The 21,450-nt window shown below is 37.2% G+C and overlaps 1 protein-coding gene across 1 annotated transcript in view; it reads left to right on the forward strand.

The window, feature by feature from the left end:
• CCHR14.PART0H10orf90 (chromosome chr14.part0 C10orf90 homolog) overlaps positions 1 to 21,450 on the forward strand; it is a 1,196,109-nt gene that overhangs the window by 511,575 nt on the left and 663,084 nt on the right. The window contains exon 4 of the mRNA XM_044056179.1: positions 19,455 to 19,656. Within this exon, the coding sequence (XP_043912114.1) occupies positions 19,455 to 19,656 (202 nt within the window). The remainder of the gene's footprint in view (positions 1 to 19,454; positions 19,657 to 21,450) is intronic.

Below are 21,450 nucleotides of genomic sequence, written 5' to 3' on the forward strand. Positions count from 1 at the left end.
CAACACAGTACAGTAAGGTACTGTTTTAGTGGAGAAAAACAGTCAATTTAAAATATTTTAAATGCTGTATTATTGTTCATTCATAGCAGGGACCGTAAATAGGGAGAAAAAAGAGAAGTTAAGCATTTAATAGTAGAATCCCATTGTTGTCCTTTAATGGTTTACCCTTCTTAGGCATAAAGCAAGCCATGAGAGCAATGGTAACGCTAACATTTAGGGATTGAAGGACTACTGCAGTGGTGGTGCTGCGGTAGCGATGTCGCCTCACAGTAAGACGTTGTCCTGTTCGATTCTCAGCTAGAGCGTCTTCTGTGTGGAGACATGCGTGAATGGGCATACCTTCGTTGAAGGTTGTGTGTCAGAGCTGGCAACTCTGCATGTAAACATCTACTGCCAATCATTAGCGGACCGGAGTTCCGCTGTAGTGACCCCTAACCAGGATAAGCCGAAAGAGTAGATAGATAGGGATCATTTGAAGAAGCCAGTCTGTCGGCATGATTTGGGAAGGAAAAAAAAAACAGACAGTACCCACTGATTCACAAAAAAAAAAAACCCTAAACATAAGCAAACTGTATATTTAAATAAGAGAGCATAGCAAAGTTTCTTGGAAAATACAGTAACAAGAACAGAAATATGAAGTATTGTAGGGCTCAGAAGGGCCCTTAAATTCCTTCAAAATGGGAAAACAACAGTTTTCAGTTACAATGCTACATATGAGATTCAGATTTTAAACAAAAACACACCCTCAGAATGTTCAGTGGAATATTTTATAAATCAACATTACAGGTGAGAGATGCCCAGCCTTTGTAGTGGCAAATCACAGTTAAGCCATAAATCCCTGCTATACCTCCAGAAGCCCTGATCCACCAGCAAATGTTCCATTGTTACAGTGCAGTGAGTTCAGTAAAGCAATTGACCAATGTCTGCTTAGTGCCACGCAGTAAGCAGATGTGTACCATATGCAAACAGGTATGGAAATGCATATGTCTTACAATAAATAAATAAATGAAATGATCTCCCTGGTAAGAGACATGCTCATACTGTTGGCATACAAATGCAAAAGAAACTCATAAAGTAATGTAAAAATAAGTTTAATAGCAATGCTTTTGACATAAAACTCTATTTCAGTGCTTAAACACATTATCATATATACACCACATGAACAAATTCAAACCAATTGAAGTGCAATGACAATAAAATAATTAAAATAAACAAGTGAGTACTTGTTTCATGGAAAAAAGAGACCTTCTCTTGAGACCAGGTTTTAAACTCATAGTATCATTCTGTCCAGGGGGCATCCATCCATCCATCCATCCATCCATCCATCCATCCATCCATCCCTCAACCCCCTTTTCCCCATTTTGCACATGGGTCAGGGTGTCACTTCATCAGTGATAATTATCTCGGGCATATCTGACTGAAAGTACTTAATCCATTTATATTCAACATTCTCAGTGCACGACACAGTATACCCTCCTATAATACTTCTTTCAATGATATTTATAACCCTGAATGTGAAATTATGTGTTTTATCTGAACTTATGATATGTTTAGCTAAGGCAGTGCTTTCCAGCTCCCTACATATGTCTGATGCATATTGGGCTATCCTTTCTTTTAACATTCTGTTGTTTTTTCCAACATAAAATAAGTACATTCTTCACAGGTGGTTAAGTAAACCACATTCTTGGTTTTAAAAGTGGCAAACGTATGGAAATAAAATGTCTTATTTGTATTAGGGTATACAAAAACATTGTTCTTCTTTATAACAGAGCTGTTGTTTCAGATTCCTACATTTCCTAAATGCAAAACTAGGTGATGAACCTACAATTTCTTCAACCACATCAGATGTACATAGTATAGACCAGTTTTGTCTTGTACGTTGTTTAACCCTATCGATATGTGCATTATATTGCACAATGTATCTGAAGGTATTTCTGAAAGTACTATCCATAATATTATTTACAGTTCTATTAGTTAGACTTTCTTTTGTATCTGAAAGATATGGTCTAGCTCAGCAATTGTTTTTTTTTTTTATTTTCTTCTAACAGTTTAATACTATCTTTAAGCTCTCTCATCTAGGTGTTTGACACAGTCAGGTATATCTGTATTTAGCCAACTGGCTCTAAGGAACTGACTACGCAAAATGCCTTTGTATATATGGGGGAGTACATACTGGTATTATGTAAATATCTAGCAGTCTGAGCTTCTTTTCTGTAGATTCCAGTAACTATTGTATTACCTTTAATATATACATTCTTCTTCTTCTTCTTTCAGCTTTTCCCGGTTAGGGGTTGCTACAGCGGATCACCTGTCCGCTCATGATTGGCAATGGAGTTTTACGGTGTCGAGTGCCAGCCCGGCGCCCAACCTTCCACAGAAGGCACACACACACATGCACTCACACCTAGGCCCAGTTTAGAGTTGCCAATCCACCTACAGCATGTCTTTGGGATGTGGGAGGAAAGCGGAGCACCCGGAGGAAACCCACGTGACCGCAGGGAGGACATGCAGACTCCCCACAGAAGGCACCCCAGCCAAAGATCAAACCAGGGGACCTCCTGCTGTGAGGTGACAACACTAACTGCTGCACCACCATGGCCACCCCACCTTTAATATATACATTAATATCCAAAAAATTTATATTTGGTTTTGAATAACTACATTTAAACTTCAAGAGTGTAGTAGTAGAATCAATATATGTAAACAACGGATTCTAAAGTTTCACTACTACCCTGCCATACTGAAAAAACATCATCCACAAAGTGCTTAAAAAACTTTATTTCTAATAAAAGCACTAGTGTCAGAAAATATTTAATTTAAGCACTTTGAGGATGATGTGAATATCCAATATGATAAGGGGAACAGAAAATGGGACAAGCCTGCCCTCTTCTCCACCTACCCAAACTTATAACATAACCACACAATTCCCAGTGTTCCAAAAAACAGGGATGGAAGGCAGGTAGCAAGTTCACCCCAAAATGTGATTCCTTACCCATTTACACTTGCATAAAACATATTAAGACCCTCCCTACACTTATCTCATTTTCTCCCAATTCTCCTACATTCCCATTTAACCTTTTCACCCCCCTAACTAGCTTTCTTCCCCTACCCTCTTAATTCCTATTACTATTTCTGCCTAACCCCCACCTGAAGATGTCCCTGGACAAATTGGTTTGTTACCAAACCTCATTTGTCCCATTCCCCTTCAATAAACACATCACACCAAATTATATTTGATGACCTTTATTAAATTTACATAAACAAACTTTATTGACTAATATTTTAATTTATTAATCACAGCATAAACATCCATATAACTGTTAACTAAGGCAGTGTGACCTTGCTCACCCTGACCAAATAAGCAGCGTCCTTACCCCTGCTCACTTATTTTACTTATCAAGCAGCGTCCTATCACTCACTTTCACTTCCCACTTATTGAATTAAATATCCAACCAAATAATCAAAGTCCTTACCACTGCTCGCTTACTTTTACTTATCAAGCAGCGTCCAACCACTCACTTCCATTTCCCAAGTCATTGAAATGAGGTTGAACAGAAGAGGGACAAGCCTGCCCCTCTTCTCTGCCCACCAGCCTGACCAGGCTTTTCCCCCTCTTTCCTATCGAACAATCACCAAAATCTTCCAAAAGAAACCTAACTGTACAGTAAAAGGTTGAACCCAAACATCATTCGGTGTACTCCATCCTATCTGAACCAAACTGGATCTCTGTCATCAACCTCCCAAAGCCCTATCATATAAATACACAAAGCAACTAGTTGGTTAAAGAGCTGAAATTAAACCAATGCTGCCTCTCCAACAACAAAGTAATACCCATACCCTTGTATAACCTCTGTAAATCAAACATATCCTCACTTATCCTATTACCAACGGTAGCTTTGAAATTATTCCCAGGTCTTCCCTTACTCCCAGGTCTTTACCTGCCAAGTGCACAAACAAACACTAAAAATCCTAACACCCTCTGAAACAAAGCAAACCCACCTGCATGCCATCCTAACTAACTGCAACATTCTTTTGCTGCCTAAAATATATAATCTAGCCACTATTCCCACTATCTATTATAAGGCAAAACTAATGACCAGAATAGCATTTTCTGACCAACAAACCATCCTCTTTAATGACGTCAATATAGCCATACAGCCAAAACCCCCAGGTTGTAACCCAATGACCTCTTTTTCATAACAACCTTCACAACAAAATTTATCTTGTCAATAGCCAGAGTTTGTCAATCTTCACACTATCAAACCTACCCCAATCCTTCAAAAATATAAACCACTGTCCGAGATTTAGTAATGTCACCTAACCCTGTCACTTGTGCAACTGTACTAACTGGAGCTAAATCCACCCTTAATCGACCCTTGTCCCAAGATTTCACCGGTCAAGTTTTTTTTTTTTTTTTTTTTTTTTTTTTTATCTCTTGCCTTCACATCCAGTAAATCAAAATAAACCATGGCCTGAATCCACTAGCAACCCCAGAAACGCACTTCCTTGCTTAGACCTTCATACTTCTGCTTAAACCATGGAAACCCATTCCTCACACATCCACAATACATATGCATACCTTACAATGTTCTGTCAAACCCTTCACCTAGCCATAAGAAGGGCATCCAGATAATGTACCTCCTTCTGACTGACTGCCCGCTGCTGCCAAATCCAATGATGAACAGTGCTAAGTTCACAAAGTAGCACAGACCACCAAGCAACCCATCTGCATAGACTTGCCATAGGACCTAACCCTGCCACAGAAAAATTCAAACCCACCTACCATGCCCGCAAATTTGACCTAACCTCATGTAGTTGTGACTCCACCCCACCTATGGACAACCTCAAACTCCCCATAAACAATCCCCAAACCTGCTTCATCCTGCACCTGATCTTCCTCATCCTCACCTGTCCCCACACTATTCCCAAACCACATCGACTCTGATATGCCTTAATGAGTACCTAATAAAGTAGGATTACCTGTGACCTCATCGTGCACCGCTGCAGAGGCAGGAACATTGAGCCCAGCAGAATCCTTTTGAGCCCACTTCCTTCAGGCCATTGACTGATGCCCACTCTGTAGTTCCCCATCTGCAAAAGAAAAGAAAACTGTTAATCCTCTGCACACACATAAACCAAAACTTCTTAATGACAACCCTCCCCATTTGATAAAAGTTAATGTTCCTCAAAACGCCATATCAGAAAGGCCCGCCACACATTCCATGTTGACAATTTAACGAATATCAATGGCAGATAGAACTAAATCATTATTTCATTACAAGGCATATTCTATAAATAAAATTATCATATTTTAACCATACTACAAGCTTCCTAGTTAAACTTGTTAATGAGCCATTAAAAGTGTTGTGCCTTTTACCCATTTGTACCACATTATAAGTGGCAGCATTCTTCATCTTGGAGATGGAAGGAGAGACAATCAGGGTAAAGAAGATTAAACCATTCAATACTTCTGTCAACAGATTACAGAGCCTGCAAAAGGGGAGGCTTCACATAACATAACCCTTCCATAAATCAAATAGTGGAAGCACTCGAAAATCACCAATAAAACCAAAAGAAATGCTATAGATGTGGAGAGAAGCCAGTACGAACTGATTAAATTAAAATTACACTTTATTCCACACACCAAAAACACGCCAAAAAGCTACTGTCATCCCTTCCCTAACATTACCAAACATACAACAAGTTTCATATGAGAAGAGTACACATATTAATGGCACTCGCTGCCACCAAAAATCCACCATATTCACTCAGTCACTCATTTTCACAAGAGACAAACACATGCAGAACCTCTTTATCAGTCATTTTAGGTTAACTTGCAGGGAAGATATCAAAATATTGGCCTTACCAATTCAGTCCCTTCATACATACAAGCACTGTGACCTCCCCAATGACCCCAATCAAAGATGGGAATCAAACCCTTTACCTTGTGTCTATGAGGCAACACACTCACTAGTCCCCCTTTAACATCTACACTAAGCTAACTTTCAGATTTGGGAGCTCAAAACTGAGAACCCTCCAAAGTTTAAAGAACAGACCTAAATTTTGAAATAAAATGTTTCCATTCTGCCACATCTGGGCAGAAGTAATGTCCATTTACTGCAAATAGCAGTAAAAGTGCATGCAAGCCATACCGCTCACCCTCCTAGAGCAAAACATCTGGACAAAGCCATAAACAAGTATGCCCCACAACAGAAGTATGCCCCTCAGCAAAAGTGGGGCAAAGGCACAAACAGGGACAACATTTCCAATATTGTTACCACAAACCCAAAAAGTTGCATATAAAATCACCCCTGTAATGTTGCAAACTACACATTGTTTTCCAACAGAACCTTCATATTTCTCATGCCTGAACCTGCAATTACAAGCAGGCTAGCCCAGAAAATTAACCTATGTGGTTAACTATGTTATTCCCAACAGATGTAGCTAAAGCAAATCATTTTAACAGATTACCTTACAGGGAAAAATTATTCCCACATACAATTATTATGACCAACTTGCATATGTAACATTCACTAAATTAACATCAGAAGTGGTATTTTTGGTTTATTAGACTTTACAATATTAGAATTTATACAAGCAGGCATTCATTTTGTGACAACTTTCTTTATCTGCAATGAAGCAGGGTCACTGCAAAATCTGTAACATTGTCCAGTCCTGAACCTCCAGAAGCAGTTTCCATCATAGCCATGTCAACCAACTTTGGGGGTGGTCATACCCATGCTGATCTGCCACACGCTGCCTTGTTCCTTGGATGCTGACTTGTCTTAAACTTTAGGATGTCCTGGATTCTACTGCTTCTGGGCCGTCCATCTCTGCTACCTCATCTGCAAAAGAAATGAAAACTTTTTTTTACAAAAAAAAAAAAAAATTATAGAAGGAACAAAGGCCCAGAAGTAGGGACACAGTTTAAACATTCCTGTTAGTAGCTAGGTTTGAATATTGTTCTTAGTAACTGGGTTTGTGGCACTATACCTTTCTGAAGGATTTGAATTCTGAAAGTGAATTGTATGCCATTATTTAGTCCTCAGATCTTCCCCCTGATTTGGCAGAAAACCACAACTTTTATGAAAACACACCAAAATATGCAACAAAATCTAGACAACTTGCATCTGCTAGTTAACATCATGACCATTATCCTAGCCCCCCCCCCCTGCCAGCGGCTAGCCTGTATATTATTTTATTATTTATTATTTTTATTATTTACACTTGTTGACTGGGTAGTGTCCGACTAGGCAAGTAGACCGTTTTCAGTGGAGACACGGGGAGAAAAGCTCCACATTGACAAAACAAAAAAAAATTTAACATTTTCAGAAAAAATTGCAGCATCATACATAGAGAAAAAATACAAAAAACAAGATAATGCTATAACAAATCATATCAAATACATGAATGGTATCGAGTATGTAACATACTGAAGTACATTTACAAAACAAGAAAGATAAAATAAGCTTTACTTTGAGATGAAAAGAAACAAGCATTTGGAGTGAGAAGATTAAAGGGAAAGGAAAAAGTGTTGGAAAAGAGAAATTATCCAGGGGAACTACAGGAGCAGAGCCAATTGCTAGTAAGATAATCTTTTAGTTTTATTCTAAATGAAGAGAAGGAGGAGATGTTTTGTAAGCCGGGGGCAAAGCATTCCAGGACTTCGCTATTTTGTTAGAAAAGAAGGAGTCACCATGGCAGTTATGGAATTTAGCAATATTAAGGTGAGGCCTATCTGAAGATCTGAGGGGTCTAGAGTGAGCCTGTAGTTAGACGAGGGTTGAAATTGCTGGGCAGCTATTGGGACTGTGTATGATTTTGTGGGTGAGTATAAGTTGGTTTGATATTAAAAGGTTGGGAAGCTCTAGCCAGTTAAGTTGATGAAGTGCAGCACAGTGGTGGGCTTTGTAGGGATGGTTAGTGACAAATTTAGCAATTTTGTTATAGGAGGATTCTAGGTTTTGAAGGTCAGACTTGCACAGGTTGGTAAAATTATGAGAGCAGTAGATAAGTGTAGAGAGAAGTTGAGATCTTGCTGTGGGAAGCCTAGCATGGGGTGTTAAGTAAGGTTTGGCTCTAGAACAGACTTTTTTGAAGGTTAGGGAAATATGAATATCGAATTTGTGGCAATCATCAATTGTAATACCTAGGAGCTTTGCTTAGGAAGTTGGAACAATACCATTTGTTGATTGAATAGAGAGTAGTAGGGAGCAGAACTTTGCAGTTTTGTTTGTGAAAATTAGTAGCTTGGTCTTATTTGGGTTTAACATGAGTTGGTTGGTGGTGTGATAGGGAAGCTTCTATTTCATGGAAAGCTTTTTGCATTTTTACTTGCAGTTCTTGTGGGGAAGGAGTGGAGCAGATTAGGGAGGTATCATCAGCATATTGAATGACTGTGGCAAGTTAGGTAGCTGTATTAATGTTATTAGTAAAAATGATAAAGAGAAATGGGCCAAGTATTGAACCTTGGGGTACACCAGTGGATACTGATAGTAGTGGTGAGAAATTGTTCTCCCATTTGGTAGCCTGTTCATGGTTTGAAAGATAACTGAGGAATAAAGACAGTGATGTATCACTGAGATTGCATGAAGTAAGTTTGTTAAGAAGAAGTTGGTGGGAAATTGTATCGGAAGGCTTTGACATGTCCAGGAATATAGCGGAGACTAGTTCTCTATTGTCCATGAGGTGATGAATAGTATTTCTGAATGATAATAAGGCTGTGTCTGTACTGTACTGTGGTCAAAAGCTATGCTGGATATTGGATAGAAGGTACCACCCTTGTGAAGGGGGATTATGTGGGCAACCTTCCAGAGGAGGGGTACATATTGTTCGGTGATGGAATGATTGATTAGTATAGAGATAGGATAGGCAATGGATGGGACAGCTATTTTTAGGAATTCATTTGGCATCTGATTTACTGCCAGGCAGCAGGGTTTTAGTTTGCTTAGAAGCTTTTCAATGTAGAAAGTAGTATATCAAGATGAAACCTCCCAAACTCTTACAGCAAGAAAATGAATAACCCCTAATGTAAGAACAGAGGCAAATTAATTAGAGACCTATTTTAAAAAATTGCTCACATACCCTGAGCCAGTAGATAATGTACCCGATTGCTTTAATGTACCTTCACTGCAGGACTTTAAGTCCAAACTCAAACACCTGCCCCTACTCCCAGTGCTTGAACTACAACCCAAAAGTTTTCCAAGGAATTCACTCAAACAAAGTTTTGTTCATTTTTTTTTTCACAAACTATGATATGTCCGCATATCTCCATCCTCTCCTTGCAAAACCTAGAACAATGGAAATAAAGACCCAAAAACAGATACAGATTTTTGATCTTGTAAACTTAGAAAGTTGCTAGATTAACAGGATTTGCATTAGCCTGCATCACCTGACCAATATTAAGTCGTAACCAAATGTATGACATTATCTAGTGACTTCCCTCAATACCAATTTGCCAGCAACCATAAGTTTCTGAGTAACAGACTAAAATAGGAGCCAACCATGTATACCTTCCATGAATATTTGTACTATGGAGAGCTGTGGGGTACAAAGCCTCATGATAGGGACACATTTTTAAATATTTCTCTCATAAGCCTAGAAAGTTGCTAGAGTAAAAGCTCATGTGATACCACAAATTTTCTGAAGGATATGAAGTCCGAAACTCAAATAACTGTCAACATTCAGTGAACTCAGTCCTCACTGATTAGCCACAAAATCCTAAAAAAATCACAAATTTTATGTGGATCAAGCCAAGAATACTAGTCAAAAAAATGTACAGCTGAGAGATATTGCCATCAAGAATAATGAAGCTCCTTCAAACCATTAATCGTGTTACACACATGCGTGATTAATGACTGTTACTCTACGTCCATGCTTTTCTCCTTGAACTTACTCCTGCTCCTGGGAGCTTCTTCCAAGGAAATCATCAGCCCTCACTAAAAACACACACACACACTGAACGGATCCCCTCCTGCACCCTACAAAGTATAGCTCACAACCTTAACCCTCTCAGTCAAAAGTCACCACAAGAAATGTGGACAAAGCCAGAAATAAAATTGACACCAAGACCACAATTTCAAATACTGCTTACAAACTAAGAAAATTGATAAAATAACAGATTCTGCATTAGCATGAATTTCTGGTGGATATGAATTCCAAATCTCAAATGTCTGTCTTTTTTTTTATACAGTTCCTTCATCAAATTGTTTGATAGGACCAGTGAAAATTGATAAGATTTCATACCAGAATACAACTCCAACAGAAATATTACTGGTAATTGTATAGTAATTCATATATCAAAATGCCTGTCACGTGCAATTTAAATGTCCAAATGTTATGAGATGCCTTCAATATCTGAGTCTGAGCTGGCATTTGTAAATGTCATTTATTAAGTGCCAGCATAAACTTCTTAAAAATATTTTAGAGTTCAAAATATGCTTGTAACCACATTACAACTGCAACTGCCTCACAAGTGCCCCAAGCCTGTATTCACCTGCTGAATTTTACTATCAACTGGTACTTCAAACTGGACAGCATGGACCAACTGTCCATGCAAACCTGTGTCCCTGGCAAATGGCTTAGAACCCCACTGTGCATGCGTGGAACACAACTATTATACCAAAGAAGCTTGCAGCCTTCGAAAAGATATTCACTGCTTAACTAAACATCTCCCAACTGCCGGAATACTGCAAGATGAAACCACCATCACCCATGCAAATAATAGCGTTTATTATGCAAAAGACCTTTCACACTCTATCTTAAATACCTGGAAATGCTTACTCAATGGCATACCACCCCACCAACATAGCCTAACCACTATACAACAATGAATCCACACTTGACCTGTGAACTAGCCAAGGGAAAGTCATCTCAGGAAGCATGTGAAAGAAATTTCTCCAAGCAAGTGCCCCTGCATAATTCCCCCACCGGGTAATGCATTGCTTCCAACCCCCTCTCCCCCACTAATTTAATTTATTATTTATTTACTTCTTTTATTTCATTAATAAAGGCCACTACCACTGCCATGTCCCTACCCTGATCACTTAATATACCCCTCTCCCAAATCCTACCACAATGGCTGACCACCTGAAAAGCCAAAAAGGGGAGGATATTAAAAAAATAAAAAACACCCATTACAAACTATTACTCCTCCATCACATGACTATTAGTCCAAGGCTTACCTGATCAATTCAGCACACCTACTATACCTGTAGGCCGTCTCAGACATATACCTGCACTGTAGCAAGTTCATGCCAAAATGTGATTCCTTACCTAGTTACACTTGCATAAAACCCAGTAAGACCCTTCCTACACTTACCTGATTTCCTTCCAGTCCTCCTACATTCTCATCTAATCCTTTTACCCCCCCAGCTAGCTTTCTTCCCCTACCTCTTAATTCCCATTACCATTTCTACTTAACCCCCGCCTGAAGGAGTCCCTGAACAAATTGGTTTGTTACCAAACCTCATTTCTCAAGAGGAGGTTTCTTATTCCATGAAACAAGTACTCAGTTGCTTAGTTTAATTATTTTATTATTGCTGTGCTTCTATTGGTTTGAATTTGTTCATGTGGTGTATATATGATAATGTGTTTTATATGAAGAATAGTGTTATCTTGACAGCTTTACTATTAAACTTGTTTTTACATCACTTTGTGAGTTCCTTTCACTTTTATTCTTGGGTTGTTTTGTTTGGAACTCTATACTGGGTATTTACCAGCTTGTTTTTTTACAAACAAATGCAAACAGAGCATACTGAATGAGTAAATAAAATATATTCTTTGTTTAAGTAACTTGTTTAGATCATATACTAGGCAAATAAAAATGTGCACCATATTCTAACAGAATTGCAGATGGAGCATACCTTATAAAAATGAAATCATCATCTGATTAGATGACTTACTCAAACAGTAGGCAGATATGGACTATACTTTACAATGAATAAGTGAAAATCACTATACAATTAAATGAGTAGATTGATAGAAATACAGAGCACACTTCAAACAATAAATGAAAATCATCATCTTGTCACACAACAGGCACATTGTAATAAACACCCTAGACAAGGGAATGTCAAATAGAATATGCTTCCACTAATAAATGAAAAGTTCTGTCTGTTTAACTTGTTCAAGTCAGATACTAGAAAATTAAATGTGCATGCTGTAGGTAAGTAGAGACAGTCTGAAAAGAGAAATTCAAAATAAATATAAACGAAGAATACTTTTTGTATTAATAAATGGAAGGACCTATCTGGTTAAGTGAGTACCTCTGGTCACACCCTGATCAAATATCAAGGAAGAACAGGTGCATAGCATAGAAAATAAAAATGGAGGCTTTACAATGAAAAGTAAAACAAAACTGTGCGATTATGTGACTCGCTCCATCTTACTCTAAGCACATAGGCATGCTTACCCTGTACTGCATGCATTAACATCTGCAAATGCTGCAGGCTTTTGCAAAGAGGTGATAGATCCTGCAGTAGTAAGTATCCTTGGTTGTAACTCTGTGCACCATAGGCAAAACCTTCACAATTAATGAGCTCCACACCACTCAGTGCCCAGATACATTCCTGATTGAGGGATACCAATCACCTACATTCTGTAATGCTGTAATGTTCGTATCTTCCACCACAGACCAGCAATTCAATCCCCTTGTCACAAATGCACAGCAGCCCCCCAGTCAGCAGTCTTGGAAATACCCTGTATAACCCAGAAGTAGTCCAATGAAAAACACTTGCTGTCTATTGGACAGAGGGCATCATGGTCTCACAACTTTCAACACCTAACCTCAATTGTCAATTCCAGTCACAAACTTTCCCAGATCCCCTGTCCTTAGGTGGTCAGCTAGTAGTGGTCAGATTTCAACAGTAAATGAATGCAGCTTTGCCTGGCCATAACCTCAGGCCTGGTATTGGAATGTGATCCACATAACTACATTACTGTGCATATTCATACAGTATGTGTGGAAGGTAGCCTATATGGGAAGTTTGTTATACTGTCCTACATACTTCATTTATATTTGTTACATAACATTTGCATACCTTGTCAAAGAGTCAACCAGTGCTGAATGACTTTCTCACTGTCTGGCTGCATCAGTAAACTCTTCTGTACCTGTACTTCTGTGGTCACCACATTCACCAAATCCAGAACAATAAGCTGTTGACTTGGTTAATTCACAACTAACACAGCAAGCTCCAACTTTTCAGCTGTGCTAAAAAAAAAAAACAAGAAAAACACAACAAACAAAGCTGCTGGTTTGCAAATCCTTAAATTCAACATAGACATACAGCATTAATAGACAAATACTGTTATTGGCTCAGTTTATAAGCAGTAACTGGTTTACTTTGCAGAGTGAGTGTGTGTTTGTGCGTGTCTGTATGTGTGTGTGGTTAACTGTACTGTTTCTATGGAGGCACAGGGTAAAATGCATTTTAATCAGTTGACTTCAATATATCATAAGCTTTGCAGTATTACCACATTGTAAAAGTGAAAAGAACTTAGATATTATGACTATATTAATAAAGAACTTAGTTAAAAGTATGGAAAAGCCTTTTTCTTACTCCCTTCTAAACACCTTAGACAAAACCTGTCTCAGCCAAAGAAATTGAGTGTTTTACCCTTCATCCTGGTTATCCAGCTGAACTCTTAGACAAGCTTAATAACCCACTAATGTTTTTTTTTTTTCATAGAATGGCAAAATAAGTTTAACTAGAGCTGGCATGTAATGAACTAATAGTAGTTATGGCATAGACAGCGGCTCACAGGAAAACAACAACACATCTACTTATTTATCAGTGAGATATGCACAGGTACATATTAAGTTCTTCTGCTGTGTTTAGCATTACTATTACAATCTTTATGCCAATTTCATGTCAGATGGCTCTGTAATATTTATTTTAAATTATTTTGCAATTTGTTGACCAGGCAGGTTGGCTGGTCTACTGCCCCTTTAATGCTATGACCTGGACTAAAGTTGACAACAAGTGAATTACAGATAAATTTGCAGTAAATTGCAATTAGTGCTAAAAGCAAAATGTTAGAACTACAATTTATATTGCAGTAAGTGTCATGCAGAATGGGGAATCATATAGTTATTAGAAAGACATTGTAAAGAGGTAGGAAAAGTGAAAGACATTAAAATAGCAATTCAGGAATCATTAACATGGAGTTAGGGATTAAGTTCCCTAAGTATGTAATGAAACTCTTTCAGAATGTTTTTAAATGTAATATGCTGTTATCTAGTTGTAACCTCTTTCAGAATGGTTGTAAATGTGATATGTTGTGTCTAGTTATTAGGACGAGACTAGTTAGTAGGGTAGGAGCTTTAATCCAGTGTCAGAAAAGCAGGTGCAGCTAGTGTCTTGCAGGAGATGTTCTTTCAAACTGGCTTTGAATGTGTCTAATGCTTTCTGGGATCATATACAGTTTGGGATGTGGTTCCAGGCCTTTTGCTCATTGCTGTTTAGGTTTATTATCACAGTTTACTTTTTACCACATGGTCTTGAAAATCATAATCCTGATCTCATATTATCAAAAGGTCAAAATGCTGAAGACCACAATATTGAACTCCAGGACTTCCCCTTCGCAGGACCCATGTTTGCAATTATTCCTGGGTTCATACTGGTAGGGAGATTGAGTATTTGAGATTTTTAAACATTCTGTTTTTTTATCATTTTGGTCTGTCAGTATTATTGTCCCAGAAATATAATTTTCAAAATTGTGTAGTTCAAGATTGTGATAAGAAAACTCTTTTAAAGTATGATCTGATGATGGTACTACACACTTCATCGGTTTCCCATGTGTATGTGGGGGACTTTAATTTCTAGTTTAGATAAGAAAAGGAACAGTATCCCTGGCCCATCATTCTATAGATCATAATATGTAGTATAGATCTTGATCTGGTTGTTATTGGCAGCCATTTGAATGTACTTAAAAGATTGTGATGATGTATGTTTTTTTTTTCTAGTGAGTAGAACAAAGTGGCAGATTTTGCTCTCTGCTGTTTGTAATTTGTGTGTATTAGTAGTTGAGCATTGTAGCAGTACTGGGATCTCATATTCCAGTTTTGGTATTAGCACATTTCTATCTGAAACTTATCGGGCTATGGGATTCAGAAGGTGGGAAATATGATAACATAGTTTAAGTGAGTTAAAGGTTTTTGGCAATAATTACTTCTGCATGCGGGTTAAATACTGAGTTGGATCTAATGAGATCACAAGGTATATTTGTGTGGTACCAGTGGTATGTTATTATTTTAGTGGTCTTTTCTTGTAATTGTGGGATTCTTTGCAAGCTTTTGTTGTGTGCTGAATACCATAAGGCTGGATCTGTTGGAATTAATTGTTAGTTCACTTCACACTTTCCAAGTCTGTTCCTTCATACCCCCACTAAATGTTAAATCTAGTGTATCAAAATATCTTGGTTTGATTATATGTCATCTTTTCATCCTGATCAGTCAGTTCATGGCATATCATTTCTAAGACTTAGATTATGACCATCTTACAGTATTAACAATAAGTACATTGTAACTGTGTTTTGCTTTTAAAATGTCTCTTTACCCTCTGTGTAATAACTTTTAGACTAAAGTCACCATCATTACAGATTATAAAATCCTAGCTAATAAAATAAATGAGTATTTATTAGAAGCAGTTAAGTTGTATCATATTTCTAGTATGTATTGTATTAGGCAGATGATTTGAGTTGGAAACAGTATAATGGCTAAGGTGTTTATCTCACAATCACAAGGTACAGGGTGTGATTCTCACCATTGAAAAGGAAAATAACTAGGCTTAAATGGCCCACAAGAGCAGTTGGCCTAGTACTTACCTATGAGCGTAATTCAATTTAACCAAAACTTGCGAACTCTTATTGCTAGTTCTCACATGCAAGGCACACTTAAGCAACAGACCTGAAATTAACAGTAGTAGATGCACTATTTCTTTTGATTTACTCAATAAATTCTTAACAATTTAACTTTAAAACAGTTGTGCAATGCATTCATGTCCATTATAGAGGGTGGGTAGTTGATGTTTATTTTTCATAATAAATAAAAAGGTTTATCTGCTAAATTTGATTTTTTGAGAGGAAGAACAGAGAGTGGATGAAATACCGGTATATTATTATTACTGGCTGTTGGGTTTCACTTATTTGTGTATTACAAATTTAGAAAACAACATTGTGAAATTAAACTGAAATGTCCAGGAGTGACTCATCAAGACATGCCTTGGCATACAATATTCGCTGTTGTATTTCTCTGTCCAGTCCTGCATCTGATTTATTTAAAAGGTGTTACTAAAATGTTGTCATAATTTTACATTCTAAGTTCACTGCCACGCTAACATAATGCTTATTAGCACTAGCTTTCTGCCAGCAGGGAATTGTAGTTTTCTGGACATGGTGATGTTTAATTAATGATTTACAGATATTAATCATCAGGTGGTTAAAAACTGCAAGCATCAAGTAGTCTTTCAGTCATTTAAATGCTTCGGGTAATTCTGTCTCCATGGGATATCAGTATGTAATGTCTGGCCAGATTCTTACTCACTAATAGAAACTATTCCTTTGAATAAGGCACCTGTAGCTACTCATCTACTGTGCGTAAGACATGCTTGCACATTATTTAACTTGTAAAAGCTCATTTCAAGCCATGGCCAATTTAGTGGATTATAAAATGTCTTTGGTTTGAGAGACCAGTTATAATAATAGAATTATTAACTTAAGAAAACATATGTATATACATGTACATTCTCTCTTTCTTTCTCTCCCTCTCTCTATATATACATATATAAAAAACAATTACATCTTTAGCTAGGAAATTATTGAATACACTGTAGATAGCAACTCATTAATTATAGCAAACTTGATAATATCAAAATTAGTATCAGTAAGTTTTTCCATTTTTGCAGTAAAATTAACAATATTGAAAAGTGGGCTTGGTGATAAAAACTTAAGTAAGCAAACTATCCTAAAATGGTATCCACAATAATTATAATTTGTATAATCAGTATGTCAGGATCATAAACATGGCCATGCATTTAAATAAACACCAAGGTTTTATAAACTACCACAAAAGAAATTCTATTACACAGAAGACTTCAACAGACAACTATGAGAGTCACATCCTTAAATATAAATGTACGTTGCAGTTATTCTATTATTTTTAACTACTATTGCACTACAAAAGCGATACTGAATGCATATTACAGTCAGACTGGCTGAAAATTGTTCTCAAACTCTATGATGCACATCAGAATCAACATGACTGGTTTACTGGAACTAGTGTGTCATGTATATTGTAGTACTGCCTCTGGAAAACACTGGATATTTTGGTGGACAGTGTATTGTGTTGGTCATCACAGATGATACTAGCTCATGGCAGCCCTACCTGTGCAAATTAATGATATCCACCTATTTTGATTGCAGAATATTATTCAGAAGAGGGTCTTGATAGCTGGAGAGATGACAGGAAATGCAGACTTCTTTCTCCTAAGGAGATAGCCTTCTACTTAGTTAGGAGGGATACCCTGCTGCTGACAATGTGGTATGGCTAGCCAGCAGCTTTTACTACTGAGCTATGACAGATGTGTGCAATACTTGTGTGAACATGCCAGATCTCAATATCGTCTTTGTATTCCCATGTTTTCAACAAAAAGGAAGAAAAGTCATTGAGTTGTAGACATGGCAACACACTAATGATGATTTTTATTCTACAATGACTATTATAAATAGGCATTCTGACTTAATTTATTTAAAAAGAACACAACTGTCCCATTTGTATTTCTTCAGATATATATAAAGCTGGAAAGAACACTGTGAGATTCAAGCAAATTGTAATGAAGCAAGCAACTCAGGGGCCTGATAATTAGGAACTGTAAAAATTCATGCATATAAACACACACACACACCAAACTGAGCTGTTGAAAGTGTCTGCCATATACATATATTATTTCAGATGCACCAGGAGTTGAACACTAATTCAGCATACAGTAAAAAATTGTGTGCGCCTTAATACATATACAGTGAAATTTACTCCAGTCCCTTATGAAGTACCATAAACATCTTAAACCAAAATATGTTACTCTCATCAACTCATTGCTCAATCTTGTTTGAAATCACTTCTTTTGTTTTTACAGAGACACATTTGGGCTATGTTTGCTATAACTGTTAAACTCTTCACTTTGTAGACACAAATTATACAGTTTAATTCTGACTTCAGGTTATTGGCTAAGCTTAAAATAGCCCTTCAGGGCAGTAGCCTAGTATTCACCTATGAACCTGTCTGTCTAATGTCTATAATATTGTACCCTTTGTTCACAATTTCAGGGATAAGTATTGGCCCTGAGTAATGCTTCTCTGCTATAGGGAAATACATGATAATTTTTTTCCCCAGGAAAGCCACTAGGCCATTCCTCAAAGATCAGTATCTACCTATTTTCAGAATTATTTCTCATTGACAGTGAATGGCTGCATGTCTAATTACAATTAAAAAGTTCCATTCCACAAAATCTCATTTATTGATACAATAACTAGTATCTGGTATTGAGTGGATATTCCATGTTTATATGCAACATCTTCTTAACTGAGTGGATATTCCATGTTTGAATCCAACAAACAAACCCATTACTCTGCACCCCACCTCCATTTCCCATTACTCTGTCATATGCATTGTGAAAGTGCATAGGGTATGCAGAGCGGACAAAATAAAGTCATTAATTGGATCCAGACTGATGTAGTGTGCTGCAGTCTTCTTGTGAATGTTGACATATGATTCACTCCACGGCCAGTTGCTTTGGATGGAGAAGCACATGCTACTCATTGTAAATGAAAGGATTTGCTAAGTGAAAACTGCATACTGACTATGGAAAGGAGTCACAGCTAAACAATAGTCAGAGGTGATAAGGGTGCTGCATATTACACCACTACCTTCTGACATGACAAAATGGTATTACAGCATGGGAAGAGGGTTTGCAGACATCCTTTTAGAACTGAAACTAAAGGTAAAATGGCAAGGCAGTATCATTTTCCTAAAGACATAAGGGTATATGGTGTGTCTGCCCAATTGGTATCAGAAATGAAGAGATAGATATTAAAAACGTTCCATTGTTGTAATTCAGACATGTGCCTCAGACAAGTATAGTAAGGTTTCAAAAATGTAACTGCATGATTGTCTTACTCATTTTATACATTGTGCTGTTTTACTGTCACTAAGTGTGATTTATTCAACATAATTTTGCTCTTGGGTTTGACCATGTTTCCATGTTTCACTCTAAGTATTTGAAAAGGGCTACATTATCATTTACTGTTATATCTCAATGGATATCTAAGTATGTCTCATAACTCATCAAAATGTTTGTTTTATTTTTATGTTTTAAAGATTACTAGTGAAGCAATTTGCATGCATGTATTAGTGTGGTGCACTAGAACATAATTTGACTGTAATCCTCTACTCTACTTAGGAGGCACTTGAATTATATCGGCCTGATTTCATTTATCGTTCAAAAGAGCGTATTGAAAAACTGAAACTCCAAATAGAGCAAAGAAGAACACATCAAAGAGATGGTTTCTTGCAATACAGACCACACTATGGATCACTACCAAATATCCCATTAAACGGTTCGAGTACGAAGAAGCAGTGCACTGTTCCACGGCCTACATGTGGTAAGGACATATGGTTCGATTTTATTCTAAAAACATTTTCCATGTGTAGGTCTGAATTAGAAAAGACATAGGGATCTGAAAACACCTGGACTTTAACACTGTTGTCAGTTATCTCAGACTCTATATATTATAGGTAAATGACTATTCTACATGTAAAATCTGCTATATTAACAGATTAACTGCTATACAGATGAGAATGTTAACTTCACTGGTGTATATGCAATGCTTTTCATTATCCAAAATGATGAGACATGAAGTTGAAGATGTATATTTTTAGAGATGAATGATGTCAGCTCTATAGACTTCTGAATTAAGTATTTGCTTGCATTTCTTTGACATTGTCTGCCCAGATTTAATATATATGAATTATTACAGATCCATTTTTCTATTTAAAATTTTCTTAAGACATCTAACATGATACCATACAAAATGTATATCATTAGTATGACATGGTGGCTACTGTGGATAAAATCTTTCCTGGAAATATGATGGTAATGTAGTAGTAAAAGGGATGCCTTAAGAAGAAAGGGAAGGACTCAATTATACACTGATACACATGCATGCACTTGTATGTTACCATTCCAGTCAGTGGTTACATTAGACGGTGTTCAATGGCTTAAAACACTGTGGTACAGCCATATCATATAAAAATCACCTCATGACAGTAACTCTTACTTGAACTGCATCCTTTCTGACGTGATGACTCCTTCTCTATGGTAATGGTAGTCTTACAAGTGGCAGGTGTGTGTGTGTGTGTGTGTGTGTGTGTGTGTGTGTGTGTGTGTGTGTGTGTGTGTGTGTGTGTGTGTGTGTATCTGTGTGTTATTTTATATCCTATATACTGCCCATAAGCTCCTCCTGTTTAGTAGTTGCAGTAATGGATGTTGCAGATGCATGTGTTTACTATACAACAATGCAGCATGCATCACTGTGACTGCTACTTGAAGGAGACTGTCCACTGCATGAAACTAGCCCCTCTTCTGCATATTTCCTGGCATAGCTAAAGCAGCACATTGTAAAATTTCTGGACTTGCACCCTCACTTAAAGAGCTGGCTTTCCCTGTGATGTTTAAAGTTCCTGGCATATGGTTACAATGAGTAGTTGTAAAGCTGCAGACTCATCATAACAAAGCTTGCACTTCTTGTATGAGATAGTTATTTGGGTATGAGAGGTGTGATTCCTACATTAAAGGTGAAAGGTAAGAAACATCCACAGTAATGTTTAAATCCGTTAACACAAGTTTCTAAATTAAAAGTTTATTACTTGAATCACAGGCAGCAAAGTGACATAATGATTAGCATTGTCCCCTCACAGTAAGAATTTGTCGTGTTCAGTTTTTTCTTGGAAGCCTTCTGTGCAGTTTTTCATGTTCTCTGAATGTTTGTGTGTTTTTTTCCAGGTAATCCATTTTCATCCTAGATCCCATAGATGTGCAGTATATGGGCTGGCCAACTGAATTGACTGCAGAAGTACATGTAGTTTATGTGTGTGTGTGTGTGTGTGTGTGTGTGTGTCTGTGTGTGTGTGCATGTACAATATGGAAGAAAGGTCTGGCAATCAAGGGTGTAACCAGGCATACTCTGTACACTACTTAGTACAATTTTATTTCTGAGCATCACATCAACATGGCTTTTTTTCGGGTCATATTATGTCTACAACTGTCTAAATGCATGCCTTTAACAAGTGCAATATTATTTATCTAAAAACAACATTTTTATTAGTTTTACAATGATCAGCTGAAAATGTTACTTACTTTTATTAAGTGTTTGGGGGGCAGCATTTTGAAGGATGTG

This window comes from Protopterus annectens, chromosome 14.part0, assembly GCF_019279795.1.
Source record: "Protopterus annectens isolate FY-2018-M chromosome 14.part0, PAN1.0, whole genome shotgun sequence".
In the NCBI taxonomy this organism is placed as follows: Eukaryota; Metazoa; Chordata; order Ceratodontiformes; family Protopteridae; genus Protopterus; species Protopterus annectens.